A 24,247-nucleotide genomic window follows, 5' to 3' on the forward strand; every position below is an offset into this window, starting at 1 on the left:
GCTGATGTCAATACCAGCAATCACTAAGAGCAGTAACAGGGGTTAAGCAGAATCAGGTCAAATAGAATACCTAAGGTAAGAACCAGGAATCACCTAGTACAGGGAATTCACTGGGAACAATTACTAAGCACTGAATTGTGTTCCTTTTATAGGGAAGAGTTCAAATATGACACCAGCGTGACACCATGCTTTTGGCCTAACTTCCCCTTTGAACTTTATACAGAGTAGTAGTGCACTCATCTCTAGTAAAGCTGTAGCCACTCTGTGACATCCATTGGGAACAGCAAGAAGAGGAGAAGTCCGCTGGCCAAAAGAACATTACTGCGTTAGGTGCTGGTGGGCACCTGCCCACAGCGGGACTGCTGCAGCCCCAGCATACCAGTGCCACTTGACATTAAGATCTGGCACCATGTAACATATGGCAATTAGGTTATAGAAAGTAAGTCAGCTTGTTTTCTAATTTTATCTCCTCATTCTCTACAAAAAATTAAGTTTTGGGTCAATATTAAGGAGGTAAAATTATAATTTTAACATTTAACAGTCTTTAAAATAATGTAAATCTTATTGGCTACCACTAGTCAATTTGCAATGTAGCATAGTACACACACAAACACATATAAATAGTACCCTAAATACTGCATGAGCTTTATGATTCCTCCCATTTTCATAAACTGAATCCAAGTGAAATACAGGTATAATTGCAAAACCCCAGCAAAATTAGATGTTATGATCTTTTTCTAAAGTACAAGATAATATTTAGTGATCAGTGTGAGGGCTTTGCATATTTGAAGCTGGTAAGTTGTACAGTTATTAGAATTATTGTGTCATTGTTATGCTGATAGTCATTTGGAAACCGAACTGGAGGGATACATCTACAGAAAATGCAATTCTTCCTGAGGTGGCTCACTGCAGAAAATGTATGTACAGTATGATTTGATTAATCACAGGTGACTCATTTGAAGCCTGATATTCCTCCAATGGACAGTCTACTCATTTCTCCACTCAGCACATTTGCAACTTAGCCAAATTTGTCACCTCCTGACTGTTGATTTATGACAGAAGGTGAGATTTTCAAAAAACTAAACTTGAGCCAATTGTAAGATTTCATTAGAATTGCAACTTCGTATGCAGCTGGAGGAGCCCCGGCGTCCTATGCTGAGCATACACTATACAATTATCTGTCAGATATCTGTCCAATCTGGCTGGTTGCAATGGAAATCTGGTAATGTATGGGAGCAAACGGCAATCTACCATTTGCCGACATACACTGGAAAGCAGACAAAAATGGTAATTCTCAGACAAATTGGTTAAATCAAACGTATTTAACCAATTTGACCAAACATTTTTGGCCATTTTTCAGTGTTTAAGATCATATGGTTGATTGTCATTTGCTCCCAGATTTTCATTTCAGCCAGCCAGATTGGACTGATATCTGGCAGATAACTGTATAGTGTATGCCCAGCATTAGGTGGTTCCAACATTCTGAGGGTTGCTCAGAGATTCGATGTGTGACCAATGTTTCCTCTTCTGTAAGAGATTAGTGGATGTGGGACTCTGAATCAGGCTCAATATGTATATAATATAGAGTAATAGAAAGCAGACTCTTTTGTGGTGCACTTTTAGAAGTATAAAATGTAACTTTTATTTTACTAAAGTGAAAAATAAGATGAGTACCTTTATGGACACAAAAATACAGGAAATTAACCTATATTGTTTGGACAAGGTATTCATGACGGTATACAAATATGCACTATAACATATATAATAAAGGTCTCAGTTATCCATAATAAAGGATATTCTTAATGCTAAGATCTTTGCAGTATCCTATATTGAAAATAAATTGAGCAAACAAAATGTTATTAGACAGGGGGTAAAAGTAATAGGGTACAAGTTCTCCCTGTGGGACAAGCTCCATCCTACTGTACTCGCACATTTAAAGGTACGAGTTTGTTCCACAACTCACCATATGTAATAGCCTGTGAACTTGTGAGTTTAAGGCTTTTACATTATGCAAGTCTGTGCGAGCTTTCTCTATGTAAACTCTGACCCCTTTAAATGTGACTAGTGTTATACTGATGCCTTCACAAATCAGATCCGTGAAGGCTGCTTTGTCCCCAAACTACAGCATTATACCTGACTGCTAGGTTGCCCAGGCTGGGGATCCAGGGGTAGGTGGGGACCCCCCAATAAAGGTTCTCCAGGGTACTCCAGGCCTGGGCTGATAGCTCAGGGATATATCTCTGGCTTCCCTGGCCGGTGGGTGCCAGGTTGATTGTGTAAATGTGTTGGTGAAAAATTAGATTTAATAATATATATAGTATTTTTAATGGAGAACTGCAGTAGAAGTCCCATCAAGCCTTCCCCACTTACACATACACTTCCTTCACATGAATGACAGGGACCTGCGTGACTCCTGTCATTACAGGAGCCACCAGCCAATCAGTGGGCGCCTCCGTAGGAACTGCCCGCTGATTGGATATGAGTGGTCAGCCTGTCTGTCACACTTTCCCCCATAGACTTTAATGGTGGGAAAGCGCCATTGAAGTCTGTGGTGGGTACCACTACATTGTAGCCTATAACAGTAACTGCAAGGTTAATTGAGGTGATCCTTTACACTTGTTTCTATAGTGACCCACAGAGGTGGATCTTAGTTTTTAATATTACACTATTGTATATTTTCTGTATTTTCTCCTTCATGTTCATTGGGGAAGGGAAATGCATTGTTGGTTTTATTCAGATTTTATTTTAGGTTTCACTATTAAAGCTATTCAGACTTTTTCTGATCATTCTTATTTGACAAGCTTTGTATAGAGGCATGCCAAATAACAATGAGGTATTCAAATATAGCACATTATTTTGCAATAACTTGTATCTATAGGTTTGTGTATCCTCATTTTGTGTTATATAAGCAGTAGGTTCTTTTGTATTGTGAATTCCATTCAATTGTTATTAATTACTACAGACCTACTACTTTTAAATTACTTTCAATTTCAATTAAAGTAATGAAATAAGCTTACCAATACTTTTATGAGGATCATACAAACCTTTTTTCTGTACAGCCATGTTGGACTGCACATTACGTAATTGCTGTTCAACAGATGCGAGCTTTTGTTGTATATTTGCAAGTACTTCTGTAAAAGTGAAGACATCCCTAAATTAGTCTAGCTTTTGTTTCATTTCAACTATGATTAGCTATGCATACATAGGGTAACATTATTGTAATAATTAAAGCACCTTATATTATTGTGTCAATTTATAGTATTACAAATGCTTTAAACATTTTGAAAAATAATTTACATACATTTTTGATGTGGTGTTTAAATTAATTTTAAATAAAAAAAAATAAGCTGGGCTGCCTTGCAGTATTAAAACAAAATGATTAATTTTTGACAATACAATTGTCTATTTAAAATTTTCTACTCAGATTTAAAAGTTTCTGTGAGGTTAATTTACTGAGACACACGTTATTACCTTATGGTGCACTTATGGCTACACCCTCAACTTGTATTTAGTGAACTCAGGGCCTGATTCAACAAGAATCGCAATTGCAAAGCTGCATGCAGACAGCGTTGCAATTGCGATCCTTGCAATAATGCAAATGCAGCAGAAGTTGTATGACACCCCTTGCTGCATTTGCGATCCCAGCACTGTGACGGAGGTCGCAGACTGGGATCACTATCGCGACCTTCGGTGGTCGATGGTTGTGATGGTGGATGGCGCCGGGCGGTCGACCAGCTGAGTAAGCTTCCACTTACTCAGGCTGGCTGCCTTGCGAGCAGTGGTGTCCCTCCCCGAGGTGTCACCTGATGCGGGGTGGGACGCTGTGCGTGCGGCGGAGCTACATGCTGCGAAAAGGGGCATGCCCTCGCAGGACAGGGTGTAGCCTCAAGGCCCAAACCTCGGTGGTCCCATTCTTGTTACTGCGGGGGGTGCAGAAGGTGCCTTGTGGCAGTGCCGGCTTCCTTACAATGTCAGGAGCCAAGTGCTGCACTCAGTGCTACTGTACAGCACTCGGCTCCTGTCACTAAAGGGGAGTCTGCAACTTGGAGTCACCCTTCGTCGAGTGACACCCGGGTGTGGGCCGCACCCCCCGCACCTCCTTGTGACGCCACTGCTTGCGAGCCCAGCAGACTGTGTACGTCCACGTAGTCCCTGGGCTGGCAATTTCCGGAAAATGGGGCGGATACGCCCATTTCCAGGAATGCTTGCCTCCCCCATCCCTGTACCACCCCTTAAATGCCTCTGGCTGTCAATAAGGCAGAGGCATTCAAGGGCATGCGTGCATCTTAGCAGGACCCATTCTGCACACTCGCAGAATGGGTCCTGCACACTTGCAGATTCCCGATAGATTCCCAATAATTAGGCCCTCAATGTCTTATTCCATGTTACTTACTCATTCAGGAGCCATAATCACCAAATACCTTCCCTGATGCTCTGTTTAATGTGTCTCTGGGGATGGCGATACATAATGATGGGAAGGAGTATTTGGAGGAGATTCAATTACGTTTGAGGTTTCATAGGAACCATTTATCTTGTACTGCTGCTCACATTGCGATTAAGCATGAGAGGGAAAACCTTGTTTCTTTTTGCTAGCAACTCTTAGGGTGCAAACAAGGCAGAGCAAGAATTTCTTCCTGGATAACCCCATTACATTAGCGTCTGAGATTTTGAAGGAACCTCATAGCTAATTGAATTTCCCTTTTTGAGGCAAAGATGAAAGTAAATTTTAAAGAATAGAAAAAATCATGCGCATTTAATCAACTTGTTTCAAGATCTATAGGAAAAAAAGCAAATTAATAATTACTACCAATAGAAAATAGTACCAAATGCAGTTGCATATTCTGTTAAATGAGTGTAAATAGAAACATAAAGTTGCTTTACAATTAGGCAATCACAACAGTGCTCTCAGGGTATCCATAAGCATCAGGAATCATGCAAATAGATTCATTGTCAAAGTGCAATACATATACAGTGCATCCGGAACGTATTCACAATGCATCACTTTTTCCACATTTTGTTATGTTACAGCCTTATTCCAAAATGGAATAAATTCATTTTTGTCCTCAAAATTCTACACACAATACCCCATAATGACAACGTGTAAAAAAATTTTTGCGATTTTTGCAAATTTAAAAAAACAAAAAACAAAAACACTAAGAAATCACATATATATAAGTATTCACGGTCTTTGCCATGAAGCTCAAAATTAAGCTCAGGTGCATCCTGTTTCCACTGATCATCCTTGAGATGTTCCTAAAGCTTAATTGGAGTCCACCTGTGGTAAATTCAGTTGAATGGACATGATTTTGAAAGGCATACACCTGTCTATATAAAGGTCCCACACTTGACAGTGCATGTCAGAGCACAAACCAAGCATGAAGTCCAAGGAATTGTCTGTAGACCTCCAAGACAGGATTGTCTTGAGGCACAAATCTGGGGAACGGTACAGAAAAATGTCTGCTGCTTTGAAGGTCCCAATGAGCACAGTGGCCTCCATCATCCATAAATGGAAGAAGTTCAGAGCCACCAGGACTCTTCCTAGAGTTGGCCGGCCGCGTAAACTGAGCGATCGGGGGAGAAGGGCCCTAGTCAGCGAGGTGACCAACAACCCGATAGTCACTCTGTCAGAGCTACAGAATTCATCTGTGGAGAGAGGAGAACCTTCCAGAAAGACAACCATCTCTGCAGCAATCCACCAATCAGGTCTGTATGGTAGAGAGGCCAGACGGCAGCCACTTAGTAAAAAGCACATTGCAGCCTGCCTGGAGTTTGCCAAAATACACCTGAAAGACTCTCAGACCATGATGAGACAAAGATTGAACTCTTTGGCGTGAATGCCAGGCGTTATGTTTGGAGGAAACCAGGCACCGCTCATCACCAGGCCAATACCATCCCTACAGTGAAGCATGGTGGTGGCAGCATCATTCTGTGTGGATGTTTTTCAGTGGCAGGAACTGGGAGACTAGTCAGGATACAGGGAAAGATGAATGCAGCAATGTAGAGACATCCTGGATGAAAACCTGCTCCAGAGCGCTCTTGACCTCAGACTAGGGCGACTGTTTATCTTTCAGCAGGACAATGACCCTAAGCACACAGCCAAGATATCAAAGGAGTGGCTTCAGGACAACTCTGTGAATGTCCTTGAGTGGCCCAGCCAGAGCCCACACTTGAATCCAATTGAACTGAGAGATCTGAAAATGGCTGTGCACCGACGTTTCCCATCCAACCTGATGGAGTTTGAGAGGTGCTGCAAAGAGGAATGGGCAAAACTGCCCGAAGATAGGTGTGCCAAGCTTGTGGCATCATATTCAAAATGACTTGAGGCTGTAATTACTGCCAAAGGTGCATCAACATAGTATTGAGTTAAGGTTGTGAATACTTATATACATGTGATTTCTTAGTTTTTTTTTTTATTAAGATTTGTAAAAATCGCAAAAAACTTTTTACACATTGTCATTATGGAGTATTGTGTGTAGAATTTTGAGGACAAAAATGAATTTATTCTATTTTGGAATAAAGCTGTAACATAACAAACTGTTGAAAAAGTGACACGTTGTGAATACTTTCCGCACTGTACATTGGAAAGCAGCTATATATGCCCTAGAGGTGTGTGCAGACCACTGTGTTTTCTAGATATGCACTAGAGATGTGTTCAGACCCCCGGGTTTTGGTTTTAAATCATTGTGTTCTGGTTTTGGCAAAAAAAAACCCTCAAGTGTTTTGGCTTTGATTCGGTTTTGGTATTCATTTTTATAAAATTAACTACATTTTTACCTGGTTTTATTCCTTTATTTTTATTAACATCAACAAATAAATTTCCAGTAATTTCCAACCACCTTATAGATATCACGAGAGCAGGACTTAAATGCAATCCATAACATGCAAGATCCATTTTTTTAAATCCGAGTCCCGATTGCGAGAAGATCAGAGTCAGGACTTTGTTCTACTTGTTACCCCAAAGTGATTCTGAACAGGCACTCTGTTCTACTTGGAACCCCCAAGTTTGGGTGTATTTGTATATCAGTAAACTGAACAAGCACATCTCTAATATGCACATTGGCATCTACTCATATGGATTAGAACATACACATGTACAATTATATACTGTACCATGGTCTCATTTTAAATGAGTAAATATTGAAGTTTTCAGGATGAAATAAACCATACATGCTTTGCAGAAACATTAATTTTCGTATCAGCAACTGAAAACTGGGTCTGGCTTTATTTCAATTATCAAATGTTTTTGCTTTCATTCTGTTAAAAAGAATATGCATATACAAGACATAGTATTATTTTATTATTATGACTACAATTATTACTGTACACACCTGACTCTCCAGCATTGTCTTGACCTGGTATTCCTGGAAAATAAAGCATATATACCAGTTCAATATACTGTACATTTACATATGACAAAAAAATCTAACACAGGGCAACAGGGTGAAGTATTCTAATGTGAATATATCTAATACTAGCTGAAGTTCCCAGCGTTGCTCAGGTTTAAATCTTCAAGCTATTAGGTTTGTTGTATGATGTTATCCAAATCCATCCAGTGGAAGGCCCAGAATAGGCTCCCCGGGTTAAAGTTCTGCCCAATGCACTCCGCTGTGAGAACTTACCGGAACCCTATCCATCCCATTAGGCATCCGCGACCAATTGGCACTTCTTTGTGAATTTTCATTAAAATCCATGTGGTGGAAGGCCCAGAACAGGCTCACAGGGTCAAAGTTCTGGCAAGCATACAGCAATGGGATGTTCGTCCAGGTCCTCAACCCCCTAGCATGTCATCTGGGATCCAGTGTTACCACTCTTTGAAGTTTTCATCCAAATCCATCCATCGAAAGGCTCAGTTTTAGGGGACTCTAACTCCCCTAAAACCTGTCCAGAATCCAACTGGACCACATTGTGTTGACTTCATCCCAATTGATGCAGGTTTGTATTTACAAGTTATTACATTTTATTATGTGATGTCATCTAAATCCATCCAGTAGAAGGCCCAGAACTGGCTCCCTGGGTCAAAGCTTTCCTGGTGAACTCTGCCGTGAGGTCTGACCAGGACCCCAACCACTCAATTAGACATCCCAGACCAATTGCCACCTCTCTGTGAAGTTCCATCCAAATCCATCCAGTGGAAGGTCCAGAACAGGTTACCCGAGTAAAAGTTCTGGCCAGCATACACCAATGGGAGGTCCTTTCGGGACCTCAATCCCTCAGTATGTCTTCTTGGATCCAATGTTACCACTCTGTGAAGTTTATATCAAAATCCATCCAGTGGAATGTGCAGAACTGTGCTCCCCGAGTCAAAGTTCTAACCAGTGTACACCAATGGGAGGTCCAACCGATACTCTAACCCTTTTAAAATCTGGCCAGGATCCAGCTGGACGACCTTGTGTTGGTTTCATCCCAACTGGTACACAGGAGTCCAAATGTATAATTAAAAAGGCAAACAAACAAACAGACCAATACATTTTTTTATATAAGATTTGTCGCTCTGTCGCTTTTGCCAACAAATAAACTTTTTTTATATATTAAGTTGATATTATCAAATTTATAGAATATGAGCCAGAAGTTATTAACCTATTGGTTGCCCTCATTAATTTTGGATTGATCATTGTGCATCTCAATAGTAAGCTGATTTTCAGAACTTAGGGCCTGATTCAAGCAAGCGGGTCGATGGTTGGGCTGTGCGCACGCACTTCACTCGCTCGGGGCTCGCAGCAAAACGGGGTGGCTGTCGATGTTGATCGACAGCTCGTCCCGTTTTGTAGGCGGGTTGGGGGGGGGGTGGCTGCACAAATGCCTGAAGGAATGCCTGCCACTTGTGGGTGGCCCTACTGACATCACACGTGATGTCAGTAGTGAACTTCCTGCTCTATTAGAGCAGGAAGTTCACTAGGGCTTGTGGTGGACAAGACCCTACCACAAGGGTCTCGCCGCAAGCCCGATGGTCGCGATAATCGTGACCATAGCAGGCCGCCGGCACAAGCTGTGAGTGGCCTGGAGACAGATTTTTTTATAAAAAAAATGTGCCCTGATTCAGAGCGAGCGCCTCTGAATCAGGACCTTAGAACCAAGGGTAGTTCAGAGACTCCATTTATTTGGATAATCTTTTAACTATGCGTGTTGTGTTTGTTTGTAATTTTATAATATAATTTAGTATTTATAGGCTAATATGCCATAAATTTTTATATTTTCATCCCAAAGATTGTGTTAGAATAATTGTAAATTTCCATAATTGTAGTTCAGATAATTGGCATTCTACTGAGTATGATATTAAAATATAAACAAAGACAATGTACTCTCTAAACCAAGGGGTAGCCAACCTCGGTCCTCGAGAGCTACTAACAGTTCACGTTTTCCAGACCACCTAGCTAGTGCTCAGGTGTAGTCATTACTCACTAATACATTTGAAAAGATCCACAGGTGGAGCTAATAATTTCACTTGTGATTCTATGAGGAGACCTGGAAAACATGCACTGTTGGTAGCTCTTGAGGACCATGGTTGGCTACCCCTGCTCTAAACAGACTAAATAAAATGATCTGGCAGGGTGTATCTAGCTAAGCAATTCTTGATTACAAAATCAGCTGCAGAGTTTTTGAAAGTGATTTAAAACCTGACATGCTGGAATTCAAAACTTGTCTAATTTGGAAAAATATTTGAGGAAGATTGTGCATCATATATGCCACAGGTTCTCAAACTCGGTCCTCAGAACCCCAAACAGTGCATGTTTTCCAGGTCTCCTCACAGAATCACAAGTGAAGTAATTAGCTCCTTTGGTGGAACTTTTAAAATGTGTTGGTAATTATGAATACACGTGTGCAACATCTAGGTGACCTGTAAAACATGAACTGTGTGGGGTCCTGAGGACCGAGTTTGAGAACCACTGGTCTATGATATGTGCATGGCACTGAGGACAGCTCTGTTATTTCTTTATTTTAGAATTTACAGTATTAATAGCAAGATAATAGGGTAAGGTGAAATTATATAGTAGGCTGTGTTTTGAACCAAGGGCCTGATTCAGACCCACTCGCGAGCGGCTGTCCGCTCGCAAGTGGGTCGATGTTCTGGACTGAGCATGCGCACGACGGAGGGAGCTCCATCGTGCGCATGCGCCAGTCGCGACGAGCGAAGGAAAGTCCTTCGCTCATTGTGTCCGATCAAAGGGGGCGTGCTGTCAATGTTGATTGACAGCACGCCCCCTTTGGTAGGCGTGCCTCCCTGACGGGGGCGTTCCCATGGGAACGCCTCCCGTCAAAAGCCGGCCCACTGACATCACTAGTGATGTCAGTGGGAGTGATTTTGGCTCTGATAGAGCCAAAATCACTCCAGAGCTTGCGGTTGAAAACCTCAACCGCAGGCTCCGGCTCGCAGTTTCGATGGTCGCGATGGTCACGACCATCGCGGCCATCAAACTGCACGCTCGTATAGCCTGTGGGTGGTGACCCACAGCTATACGAGCGTCCAGGAGGACGCTCCATTTTCATGGAGACCGGCCCTCATTCAGAGCGTGCGCTCTGCTCAGAGCGTACGGCTCTGAATGAGGGCCCAAGTTTGCAAAGTTAATGTTCACTTGAGAATATTAAATATGTTTTTTATTATTGTTTACATCTGAGCAACTTATGGAGCATACACACGGTAAGATTTGTCAGACTTGTCAGATTTGTCAGATGAACGATTAAACGATTTGAACGATTTTACCAAAGTTTTGAACGATTTGAACGATTGAAAGATTTTTAACTGCATTAAAATGAATGGAATCGTCCAAGTCTGACTGCAAACACATCAGATGTCAGAAATCGTTATCTGACCATCGGGAACGCGCATCGTTGATCGTCCATCGTTCAGGCATGTCAGATATGAACGATTTTCCTTCAGATATGAACGACTGAACGATTTTTTAATCGTTATCGTTCATATCTGAAGGAAAAATCTGACCGTGTGTATGGACCATAACTTGTAAATCTCGGGGTATCTAAAATAGAATTTCAAAATAAAAATATATTAGTTGAAACTTTAAATTGAATAAAAGATTTTATACATATTTAACTGAACTTTAGTAACAAACCTTTATCGACTTTACTTGTATGCATAGGAATAATCCTCAAAACAGCAGCACATATTTGAAGAAATAAAACACCTGATTTTTAAAGTGCTTGGAAGTCTGTATATTCTGGTCAATTATGGTGGTTTCTTTTAATGCTGGAGTAAAATATTATCTATATTCATAATAAAACTAGCAGCAAACTGATAATATACCCTCATTTATACTATCAACTGTACAAGATAACATTATGTTATTAATTGCTATCTTTCAGTGGTGTCACTAAGGGGGTGCAGACCTCACCGGGTGTCACACCAAAATGCCTGCTCCTCCTCAGTGACCTCATCTGTTGAGTGTGGTCAACAGATGTGTCTTAATACACCTACCATCTTTGCGCCGTAAGCCACGAGATGTCCGGAGCGTCAGAGACACTCAGAGGCAAGTAGCGTACATCCTTTTTCTTTAAATTTTGTGTCTCAGTCACATCGCAGAAAAAAGCTACTCACAGTGGCACTGTAACATTAGTGTGAATGGCCAGGCTCTCATTTACTGAGGGGGAGCTGTTTCCAGAGTGTCAAGAGTTTCTTGGGGCAGCCCGACATCCCCTGGAGTGCTGAGCATGCCCCCAGAATGATGAACCTGGGGGGGCTGGGGAGAATGTCGTGAGGCCACATCCCTTCCCCACACAGTCATGCCCCTTTTCGGCCACGTAATTGTACTATACGCTCTAGGTGTCATCTACTCCAGTGACACCACTGTTGTCTTTAGAGTAAAAATTTTGTTTACTATTAATAATATTTGGAATATACTGTGTTTACCTGGTGCTCCAATATTTCCACTTGCTCCTTTGTCCCCTTTTTGACCTGGTGTTCCTGGATAAAGTGAGAATATGAGATGAACATTACATTTAGTAAAAAATAGTAATAGTACAGGCTGAGTCTCCCATATCCAAATATTCCGAAATACGGATTTTTTTTTAGCATGGCTGAGATAATGAAACCTTTAATTTTTGATGGTTCAATGTACACAAACTTTGTCTAAGGCACAAATTATTAAAAATGTTGTAGCAAATTACCTTCAGGCTCTGTGTATAAGGTGTATATGAAACATAACTGAATTTTATGTATGTACACAAACTTTGTTTGAGCCACAAAATTATTGAAATTGTATAAAATTACCTGCAGGCTTTGTGAATAAGGTGCATACAACACAAATGCATTCTGTGTGTATATTTGGGTCCCATTCCCATGATATTTGATTATGATATGCAAATATTCCAAAACACGGAATATTCTGTTATCCAAAATACCCCTGGTCCCAAGCATTTTGGATATCGGAGACTCAACCTGTATTGATATTTGATATGTTGCCTTAATGTGACAGATAATGCCTGCATAAGAAGTATTTAACCCATATATATATATATAGGCACAAAATGCTGAAAATAACAACCAGTGAAACAGCTATTCTATGAAGTTAATTAATGAGATTACATTATTTAGATTGACTCCATTACCTTTATCCCCCGGACTTCCATTAGGTCCCACTTTTCCTGGTGGTCCATTACTACCTCTTATACCAGGTACTCCTGGTACACCAGGGGGACCTAAATAAGGAAATATTTTTTCATTTTTAAATATACATATATATTGTATATCTTATTTATATTTCATAGGCTATGAATTTAAAGACACATACAGTACTACACATATGAAACAATAAACTGCAGTAAAATATATTGCTGGACATGTACATTTATTCAATGGTAAGTGACACAATTGCTAAATTGCAATGTTTAATACACAATTTTCTCCAAATAAATATTGCTTTGCAGTGGCATATTTTTTCAACAGTTATTTGATTGGTGCTTCACATTCTACAAGTTATCAGTATAAAAAACTTTAAAAGCTTAAGAAATTAGTTTGAGTGGTCAACAGATGTGTCTTAATAAACCTACCATCTTTGCACCATATGGCACGAGATGTTCGGCGCGTCAGAGACACTCAGAGACAAGTAGCGTACATCCTTTTTCTTTACATTTTGTGTCTCAGTCACATCGCAGATGCAGCAAAAAGCTACTCACAGTGCACTAGGGATGCTAGGCTATGACTTTAACCACACAGCTGCTCCTGGAGTCACCTGTGGCTGACTCCAGTGGCAAACACAGGATTTCTAGAGGGGGGTTTCCAAATGCTTGATTTTAGAGTGTGGCCAGTCCATGAAGAGGGCAGAATTAGCACTTAACCAGCCTTAATATGCATCATACAAAGTGTATTGTGTGTAATAATTCCAGCATATACAGGACCAGAGATCACAGTAAGCCATTAAATGCGGCAGTAGGGCCATCCTGAGCTGAATGTTTTTATTTTAGATGTGGGCACCATTCCAGAGTATTAGAGCAAGTCTGGGAGTCTGGGAGTAGCAGAATAACCTTGCACTGCCCTGGACATATATGTACATATTGGGCTCTATAGCAGCACATCCCTAACAGTTAATGTTTTACAGATCTCCTAGTTTGTGCACAGGTTATTTATTACTGACTGATACATGTTAAAAGATCCACAGGTGATGCTAATTATTTCATTCGTGATACTGTGAAGAACATGCAGCACTAGTAAAATTCTATTATATTACTATTTCTATTGTGGTCATGGTGTGAGCTGGGGAGGGGGAGTTTCCAGGCAGACGGAAACCCCCCTTGCATTTGCCTATGGACTCCATACAGTAATTAACTACTGTGCCCCCCACTGGGGATGCAGTGCCACCTGCTTCTTACCTGGGGTATTTCTGGGAGTGATACTGCCGGACTGTGGAGGGTAATTCTCCCTAGGGATGGCAGCCATCTTTGTTTCCCCTTCAGTTCCTTCTCCTCCATCCTGCTGGGCAATAAGATGGTCACTGCCATCTACTGCCAGGAGGTTTGGTGCTTTGTTTCAGCTGGAGTACACATATTTCCCTGGCCATTACCAGTGGATGCAGTTGCTATGACGTGATAGTGCTGTCATGGTCTGCTAAGTCAAAATAAAAAACACAGAAGTGGTGCTAAAAGTCTATTTCTACACAGTTAAACTGGAATAAACTAAATCCTTAGAGAAAAAACTAAAGAGTTGTGAGGTTGTTTACCAGTAAAAATGAAATCTTCCTATTTATTATTCACATACTGTACTAAAAATACATACATAATAAACATCAATTCAAAAAGATGCTTATACAGCAAGATATTAAATTTGAACACTTATTGGTATTCTAAATCTTCGAAACCCATATACTTGCTACAATCTCAACACAAAGTGATTTTAAAGTTGCTATTTTGAATAGAATGGATAATTGGCTACAAATGTAGATGGCGGCATAGTTACCAGAGATCACACAAAGAGTTCAGTGTGGTTTATGCCTCATATAATCCGATGGTTATATCAGGACATCTGATGTAAATAACTGAGTCCACTATGCGTGTTGTATTAGCTGACCTGTAAATAAATATTCTGGTGAGATGCAGTCCCCTACTGTAGAATGGAGTTCCATAGGTGGATAATTCTGTATCTTTAGGGGCATATGTATCAAAGCTTGATGTGCAATAAAATTGTGAGATATATATCACCAACCAATCAGCTTCTAACTTACATTTTGCAGGCTGTGTTTAAGAAATTATAGTTTGGAGATGATTGGTTGGTGATATATATTTCACAATTTTATCTCACAAGCTTTCATACATATGCCCCTAAGTGTAGGTGGGCTGCGCATTGCTATACTCTCACGGACTGAGGGATGTCATCAGCGGTATGTAATAAGTATTCCCACTCAGGAGTAATGTGCTGCTGAGCAGTGTCTCTCAAAACGCTGCTGGTGTAGTCAGTAGTGCAGTATAATATATCTCACTCCGGGAAAGTGTGCTGTCGGGTGGTGTTTGTATTCCAACTCACCAGCAATCTGATGTCAGTCTGGCGGCAGGGAAGATTTAATCGGAGGTGCACTGTTATTAGTCCCACTTGGGGGAAGTGCGCTGCCGGACAGTGTTTGTATTCCACTTCACCAACAATCCCCAATATAAAGTCAGTCTCTGGTGGTGTATCCCGTACTTCAGGAGATGTTGTAGCAGCATTGTATGGTATTGTACTTAAACCGTTTTCCTGTCATTAGACAGCTTTCTCATAAGTATTTCCCATACAAATTAACAAGTATAAATACCTCCTTGTATCATTAGCATAATTAAAATCTATATGATCTATAGAAGCGCAAAAACAGACCACATGGCTCTGATATTTTGATTTGATACAAAGATATTAAATAACTTTTTCCGAGTGTTTTACTATGACCCATATTTTCATTTATCTCACCCAAGAAATGTAAATATGGGTCATAGTAAAACATTTGTTTAGTCACAAGTATAAAAAGTGATTTAATACCTTTGTATCAAATCAAAATACGCGACCCATGTGGTCTGTTTGTTTTTGCACGTCTATATTGTTTTTATTCTTCAGCAGCCACAGCAGTCTCCTATGCCTGTGGAGGGGAGCGATCACACTGATTGCGCCCCCCCTGGCTTTGCGCTGGGCTGAGGGGCTCACAGCGCCTCCCTCTGCATCATGCAGTGCCACTTCGCGGTGCTGCAAAAGTGTGTTGTATTTTTTTTTACTCAAGGGGGTGTGGCCACGCCTCCCGGGATTAGGCCATGCCCCCTCTTTACCTGGAACCGACAGGGCTCTCTACGCCCCTGTTGCTGCTGCAACATCTCTTGAAGTACAGGATACACAAAAAAAGACTGACTTTATACCGGGGATTGTCGGTGAACTGGAATACAAACACCATCTGACAGCACCAGGGCCATAACTAGGGTAGTGCGACCACTGCCATGGCACAGGGCACCGCAGGGCAGGAGGCGATGTTTGGGCCTGTCAATTTTCCTGCTTATTATCATTCACACTTGTGGCTTCCTCTTTTTTTTATCACCAGCATCTCCTGGCCTCCCCTATTCTTCCCTGGCCCTTCCCAATGTGGCCATGGCCCTTTATCAGGTACACTATTTTATGTCCCTATTTAAAAAATGGGGATATTCAAATGCTTTCTCAGGCACAGGGTACCCAAAAATCTAGTTATAGCTCTGGGCAGCGCACTTTCCCCAAGTGGGACTAATAACAGTGCACCTCCGATGACATCCTCCGTGCTGCCAGATTGATGTTGGATTGCTGGTGAGTTGGAATACAAACACCAACTGACAGCACACTATCCCGGAGTGAGATATACATTACTGCACTACTGATTACACCAGCAGCGTTGTGAGAGACACCGCTCAGCAGCAAATTTCTCCTGAGTGGGAATACTAATTACATACCGCTGATGACATCCCTCAGTCCATGAGAGTAAAGTATTACGCAGCCCACCTACTCTAAAGGTGCAGAAATATCCATCTACGGAGCTCCATTCTACAGTAGGGGGCTGCATCTCACAAAAATATTTATTTACAAGTCAGCTAATACAACACCCACAGTGGACTGGTTTATTTCACATCGGATGTCCTGATATAACCATCGGAGTCTATGAGGCATAATCCACACTGAACTCTTTGTGTGATCTCTGGTAACTATAACGCCATCTACATATGTAGCCAATTATCCATTCTATTCAAATTAGCAACTTTACAATCACTTTGTGTTGAGATTGTAGCAAGTATATGGATTTCAAAGAGAAATACCTATCAGTGTTGAAACATAATATCGTGCTGTATAAGCATCTTTTTGAATTGTTGTTTACTATGGAATGGGTATGAAATCCCGGCAGTCGGGATGCTTGCTGTCAATATACCGACAGCAGGATCTTGGTGCTCAGGATCCCGACAAGGGTCAAGTAAATATACTTACCCTCCCCCTTTCTCACCCTAACCCTCTGTTTCAACATCCTAACACTAACCCTCCCCACACCCCATCCTAACCATCCCCATTAATGCCTAAACCTAACCCTCCCCCCTTGGTGCCTAAACCTAACCCGTGTCCCTTGGTGCGTAAACCTAACCTCCCCAGTGGTGCCTAACCCTAATCCACCCCTGAGGTTACCTAACCTCCCCCTCCCCTAGCCTAACCCTAACTCCCCTATGATGCCTAAATCTAACCCTACCCTCATGGCTAAGTCCTAACCAGGCCTGCTATACTTACGCTCGGCATCCTGGCTGTCGAGATTTCGGTGTCGGGATGTCACCTCGTTACGGTGTTCCGGTGCCGGTCTTCTAGCCGAGTAGTGGCATTCTGGCACCGGGATTTCTTCAGCTGGGATGCCCCATGTTGTTAGATTAACTACATCCCTTTATTATGGATTTATTTTTAGTATGTGAATAATATATAGGAAGATTTATTTTTTAATGGTAAACAACCACATGGCTCTCTTTAGTTTTTTTCTAAGGATATTCCAGTTTAACTGTGCAGAAATAGACTTTTAGCACCACTTCTGTGTTTTTATTTTGTCTAAATTTTCAGCCAGAAGACTACCTGGTTTTTAGAGGCTGCTTCTAAGTGCTGTAGATTGTTAAAGTGTATATCTGTTCCTATGTAGTACAGTATAACACATTTTGTGTTTCTAAAAACTTTATATATTAACCTGTAAAGTACCCATGTCAGCAACCCTTATATTTTTCCTTTTTTATGCTCTGCTAAGAGCCTTATGGTCTACTTTGTTCTGAATGCCATTCATGTCTTGATATTCTCCTGAAGTGACATCATTCCTTCTTCCTAGACTTGTAGTTGGACCCTTTCTTCTGTGCTCTTGCTCTATGCGACATCCGTAGCATGTCTCCTAAAATGTAAAGGCAATTTCCCTTCCACTGTTTGTGCGGTTTCCCCTTCATGCTTCCATTAAAGAGGATCATACCTCTACCTTATGACAGAAGAGTAAACTCTCAGATCCTCCTCCTGCCTCTTCTCTATTGTCCCCTTCCATATTTGTGGACCTTGGCTTGCATACTGTCACCAATGCTATGAAAGGGATGGAGGTTGGGAGGTCTTTATGTCAGGACTGCAACTATTTCAGTACTAGACTACTTTTGCCAAAGTTCCATTGTGGTCATTGGAGGAGCTATCCTGCTTGCTGCCATGCTTCTCATTCAGGGGATAGAGTGTTAAAGTGATCATCTGTTTCCCAGGTGTCGTCAGGTTGTGGGATTCCTAGATTGCTCATTATTTCAAACCTGATTCCATTTGGGTCACATGTTCTGAAACTTCCTATGGATCACAGACCTCTAGTATAAAGCCTGTTACTAACTGTGTCTCAGTGTCTCTGCAACATTGCTTTCAGGTCTTTTCTTGGACTCTTGCCAGATCCCCGCTGTGCCTGTGGGTTGCTGTGGACTTTGTTATATTCCAGATGAACTTCTGATGCCAGTTATCCGCTGCACTACAGAGCCCAGCATTCCTATTGTCTAAGTATTGCTTTTTGCTCCATCATTGTGCTTTCATCATTTTGCTGCACTTTACCTGTTGTCTTTCCGTTCCTGTGGATATTGAACTCATCCTTGTTACAGTTGTCAACTGCACCATTACAGTGTTATCTCCACACCACGGGGCTCAACCCTGCTACAATCTTCTACGCATCACAGGGCTCAACCCCGCTCTGAACCCTAGCTACATTACAGGGCTCAACCCTGCTACAATCTTCTCCACATCACGGGGCTTAACCTCGCTCCGAACCCTAGCTACATTACAGGGCTCAACCCTGCTACAATCTTCTCCGCATCACGGGGCTCAAACCTGCTACAATCTTCTCCGCATCACGGGGCTCAACCCTGTTCCAAACCCTGATTACATTATAGGGCTCAACCCTGCTACTATCTTCTCCGCATCACAGGGCTCAACCCTGCTCCGAACCCTAGCCGCACCACAGGGCTCAATCTACTATAATCTTCTCCGCATCACGGGGCTCAACCCCACTCTGTACTCTAGCCATGTTGCAGGGCTCAACACTGTTTTTTAATTTGGAATTTCATCGTCTTACAGGGTTTAACCCTGCTCCGTCCTCATTATTCCACAAGGCTCAAGTTTGCTTCATCTCTCACTGCACCACAGGTCTCGGCCCTGTCCCGGAACTATATTATTCTGCAGGGCTCGCTCTGCTCTGGATTTCCATTACTACAGGATTCTACCCTGGCCAAGGTGCTCAATGCCATCCTTATGTGTTTGCCTCATACTGGACTCTGGGTTATTTACCACGTTAGTTCTTATATGTTATAAACTGCATATATATTTGGGGATTCTCTCCTATACATATTATTGCATATGTGAACCTCTGTGCTGTTTGAGACTTTATTTGAGACCTTGCTGTTTATGATTCTTATGTGAATAAATTCTATTTTACTTTTATCCTGTGTTACTGAGTTTCATGGAAAGGTCATTCCTAAGACCATCCCAGTTTATTGTGCCTAGTAGGCCTGCCTCCCTCCAGGAGTCTCTAGTGTCAGCAGCCGTGACACTCTTGCTGTTTCCTGACTTCTCTGTGACATCTTTGACCAAAAAATGTTCCTTCTATCCCATTACCATAGACTTTCAGGCCAATGATATATATTATTGCTGAGGGTTTCCAGTCAAACTTCTCGTTATTCATGATGGCTCTATGTATGGCTGATGTCAAGCTGCTCTCTGAATGGAATATCCTTGTTGACAAGTCTGTTTCCCAGGGCAGTCCTCCGCCCTCCTTTGAATGGTCTCAAGCAACCAGAGTTGTCCTTGCTACTGTGGTGGATTTCCTGGTCCCGGCTTGTTATAGCCTCTTCTCCCACTTCACTGATTTACTGTATTTTTAGTTATATGGAGAAAATGTCCCTTCTGTTTCCTTTTTAATTCTTTGCATTTGGTCCTCATGTTTACCCTGTACTCTACTGTGGGATTAGTTTTTGGCTCCATATCTCTATCTGCAGGATTGTTTGGCCTTTCCTACAGGTTTCAATGACTACTTCTTAATATTGGTGATGTTGTGAATATCTTAATCCCACACTGTTAGTACCAGCAGTCATGGATATGACTGGCCTGATTCCAAACACTCCGTAGGTAACTGATTCCTGGCCTTCCCAAACAGAATCCTCAACAGAACCCAGCTGGGCTCAGCCTTAGGCTAGAGATGACATAACACCTCTTTTGTTGTGTTACCACTAACGTCCAGCACTGATGACTAGGCAGGAAATCAGCCAACCACTATAAAAGCCTTGTTAGTGCATTTACCCAGTTCCTGTGTATCAATTGTGTTTTCATAGATGCTCCTGCTTTAAAACTATACTTTCCAGTACAGTTTGCTTGCAGTGTTGTTTTAATTGCAGTGTTCAGCTTTCTTGACAGCAGCACATACAAATCAGCATTTACATTGGAGGTGTTTCCAGACAGAGGGCCTAAGTCAGACCCGCTCTTGAGTGTGTAGTGCTCACAAGCGGGTCGACGGTTGGGCAGGGCATGTGTGGCATGTACACTGCGTGTGCACGAGCACTGGAGCAAGTGAGCTATCAATCGCTTCGGGGCTAGCTACAAGACGGGGCGGCTGTCGATCTTGATCGACAGCTCGCCCCATTTTGTAGGTGGGTTGGGGGGGGTGGCTGCACAAATGGTGCTGTTCCTGAAGGAACACCTGCCGGTTGTGGGCGGCCCTACTGACATCATACGTGTTGTTAGTAGTGAACTTCCTGCTCTATTAGAGCAGGAAGTTCACTGGGGCTTGCGGTGGATGAGACCCTACCACAAGGGTCGCATCGCAAGCCCGATGGTCGCGATTACCATGACCATCACCAGGCTGCCCACACAAGCTGTGGGTGGTCACCACAGCTATGCGAGTGGCCTGGAGGTGGATTTTTTTAAAAAAAATCTGCCCTGATTCAGAGCAAGCACTCGAAAATAGCGAGCGCCTCTGAATCAGGACCAGAGTCCTCATACCAGCTAAGTACTCTGTTGTTTTCATAGTGGGAATCAACTACACTGTGTTGTAATATGTGTACTCAGTGAGTAAAGTCCTTATCCTCTTGCATGGATCCCTAGTGAAAGTCAATGGGGAACTTAGACTCTTTACCAGTGTATTTGGTTATGCCAGTTTCACCTATTTGATTTTAAGATCTATGTCCATGTGTGTACTCTGATCATTTATATTTGCTGTCTGGTTTTGAGCTCTAGCGTTATTGCATCAACTCTGTGTATCTTGTTGCTCTTCTATGTGCTATTCCCACAGTGCCAACACATCCATGTACAGTATCTTATTGCATGCTACGCTCTGTCTCCACAATGCCAATACCTCCATGTACCGCATTGCACACTCCACCGTGTACAAACAGTGCCAATGTATACATGTACTGTATTGGACGCTAAAAAACTACCGCCTCTTAAGCATCACAGCTATACCCCTTTTGGTGTGTTCCCCCCAATAGTAGCAAATTCCAAAGCTTTGCACACAGTGCTCTTGTTTAAAATATTTATATAACTTCTATGTTTATGTTTATTCATATGACATTGATTCATATAGGCCAGGTACAGGTAGCTGCCCTCTGGACCATGTTTCCCATTTTGCTTTTAGATTTACCACAATATTTCCCTACAGTAAATACTTTCGCTCCATACCCTGTGTCAATTTGCTTTCCCCCTCCTATAATTTTTTTCTGCCCCTTGTATTCCCCCTTCCTCCCCCAGTTCCCTTGGGTAAAATTTACTTTATTTATGTCATATGGTATTTCTATCTTGCAGTATTTTTGGTTTTACCTTTTTTGTGTGCACATAATGCTTTTATGAGAGTTGTGGCTATACTGACCTACTCCCAATTGTACACCAACATGTCGAAATTTAGTTATTGGGAAATACAATTTCCTACACTGAAGGCCTTCATAAACAGAATCCTACTAAAGCTCTGAAAAAAGAATTGAACTGTTTTAGGAATCTAATTCAAAAGCTCCTCCTGTCACATATTCAGGTGGCTTAGGCCTGGCTTCACCAAACATTTTTCTTAGCTGGTAATATGGCAGGGATGATGTTGGCTTGTAAACTGCACTCTACGCAAGCCCAACATTGGATTAAATATGTCAATAACCTTTAAGGCACCAGAGTCTTGCACTTGGCGCAGACATCTAAATAATTTGCTAAATATCACATGTCCCTGTACAACTTAAGAATGATAGGTCTCTTTATGTATGGGTTAGAGTTGTCCTCTATTGATACCACTGGAGGTGATTCATCACTTTCCTGATGACAATGCCCCATGATTTTGATTATGTCATATTTTTTTTCCTTAATGATGAAGTTGCTGACGCTAAGATGTTAGAAGCACAGGTGGTGACTACCCAAAACCTGTCAAAACTATTGACCCATGGCTCTCAATGTATATATTAAGTTCTATGCATCCCGTCTTTTTTTAAAAATATTTTTTTTGTATAAGTGTTGAAATTTACACCCACATAATAAAAATACACAGAATAACCAGGAGACATGTCAAGAGTGTACAATTGCAATAAGAAAATACAGAAATAACACATTATATGAAACATAATGAAATAACGTGGGGTTCGGCTGTGGTAAGGAATTCAATAACTAACTAAAATGACAAAGTACAAATCTGTAAGGTTGAAAAAGACTGGAGTAATAAGTACACAAAAAAAACAAAATGAAGTGAGTAATAGCCTCAATACAAAAAACCCCCACCAACACCAAAACCTCATACTACTTTTGAAGAACAACGTGGGGCACCTGAAGGCGCTGATTCAGCAAGGAGCTCAACTGCTAATATGCAAGCAATCGGTCGTTTGCATTGCAGTGCGTTTGCGCAAACTGGCCACTGCGTTCGGGACTGCGATCAGTGACTACGCAGACCCATTGCAGAGAGGTTGACAGGAAGTGGTGATGGGGAGGGTGGTCGGGGAAACACAGATGTGCCAGTGCATTTGAACACCGTTGCATGGGTGTACATAAAATATCCACTGCAATGCCCTACGCAGCCTGAGGCCCGATAGCGTGTGCTGAAGTTAGCAATTACGGTCAGAGCTTGTACCAATATTTTTGCAATTTTGCTAAACATTATGGATGTGTGTAAGGTAAAGTGGGCATCCTTATGTAGTGCTGCGGCGGCATTGTGATCACAATGAATTAGCATACTATCACAATTGAACTGTGTACGTAATCGCCATTGCATTTGCAGTTACGATCCGTAATGAAGCAGGCCCATAGTTCTATAAAAAGGATCATTGCTGTACTCCAGAAAAACTATACAGGAATACCCCTGCACTCGCCACCGGACTGAGCATATTAAAGTCAACCTACCTACACAAGTCATAATCTTTAAAACATAGATGAAAATACATAACCAAAAATGACCGCCCCCCATTACCTCTCACGCAGTATACCAAACCACCAACATATGGCACATTTGGATCCCTAAACTAAAACTCCCTCTAACTACACTACCTCAATAATACAAAAAAATGGAGGGCAACTACACCTGTGTACTGTAAGGACATGGTGCATCCAGCCAGGATTAAAAGGGCAACAAAGGAACTACCAAAAAATAAATAAGTGAATAAATAAATAATAAAAAGAGGAAAAAAAATCACAAATATAAATTGAAACAGACAAAATATAGATAACAGGAAAAAAAATAAGGAGAACATTACAAATCAAAGATTAAGCCTTGGGGGGGCAATCAAATGCTAATAGGTAAGAAGAAAACAAACACATAATTTATACTGTATAACAGAATAAAAAAGCAAACAAAAGCAATATTTCAGGAGCACAAAAAATAGTCAAGGAGGGTCAACCTGTCCTGGGGCCAGTAAAAATAACCATGCAGCAAACTTTAGAACACTGGCAGATAAATCCTGGAAGACTACCACTATCTGACTGCCAAACTCCAATGTGCATTTAATTCCATCAAGGAAAACCGGATAGCACAAATGTTTTCAGTAGATGTTGTCAAAGGATTTCTAGACAGGAAAGGTTGTAAAAAGCTATTTTAGCACATTCAACAGCAAATGAGGCAATATGTAAAACTGGGATACAACATTTTTTAATAACGGCAGATGGAATTGGATATGCCACCCTTCCAGACTCCATGGGGGTCAGCTGGTCAATAACAGAAGCATCAAAGCCTTCCACTGTGAAAGCACAAATCTCAGTCTCAGTATGCTGAGCCTGCATATGTAGAAAATTTTGACATGAAGAAGACAGCTTGGCATGGAGTCACACCATTTGAACTGCCAGCCTCTCTCCCGA

At 41.6% G+C, this 24,247-nt stretch overlaps 1 protein-coding gene across 1 annotated transcript in view; it reads right to left on the reverse strand.

Moving 5' to 3' along the window:
- Nucleotides 1-24,247, reverse strand: part of LOC148443257 (pulmonary surfactant-associated protein D-like) — a 44,315-nt gene that overhangs the window by 13,426 nt on the left and 6,642 nt on the right. The window contains exons 2-5 of the mRNA XM_088463095.1: nt 12,559-12,648; nt 11,861-11,896; nt 7,329-7,361; nt 3,045-3,131 (exon numbers count right to left, since the gene is read on the reverse strand). Of these exons, the coding sequence (XP_088319221.1) occupies nt 3,045-3,131; nt 7,329-7,361; nt 11,861-11,896; nt 12,559-12,648 (246 nt within the window). The remainder of the gene's footprint in view (nt 1-3,044; nt 3,132-7,328; nt 7,362-11,860; nt 11,897-12,558; nt 12,649-24,247) is intronic.

The sequence above is a fragment of the Taudactylus pleione genome, unplaced genomic scaffold (assembly GCF_031769625.1).
Source record: "Taudactylus pleione unplaced genomic scaffold, aTauple2 ptg001314l, whole genome shotgun sequence".
Classification (NCBI taxonomy): Eukaryota; Metazoa; Chordata; class Amphibia; order Anura; family Myobatrachidae; genus Taudactylus; species Taudactylus pleione.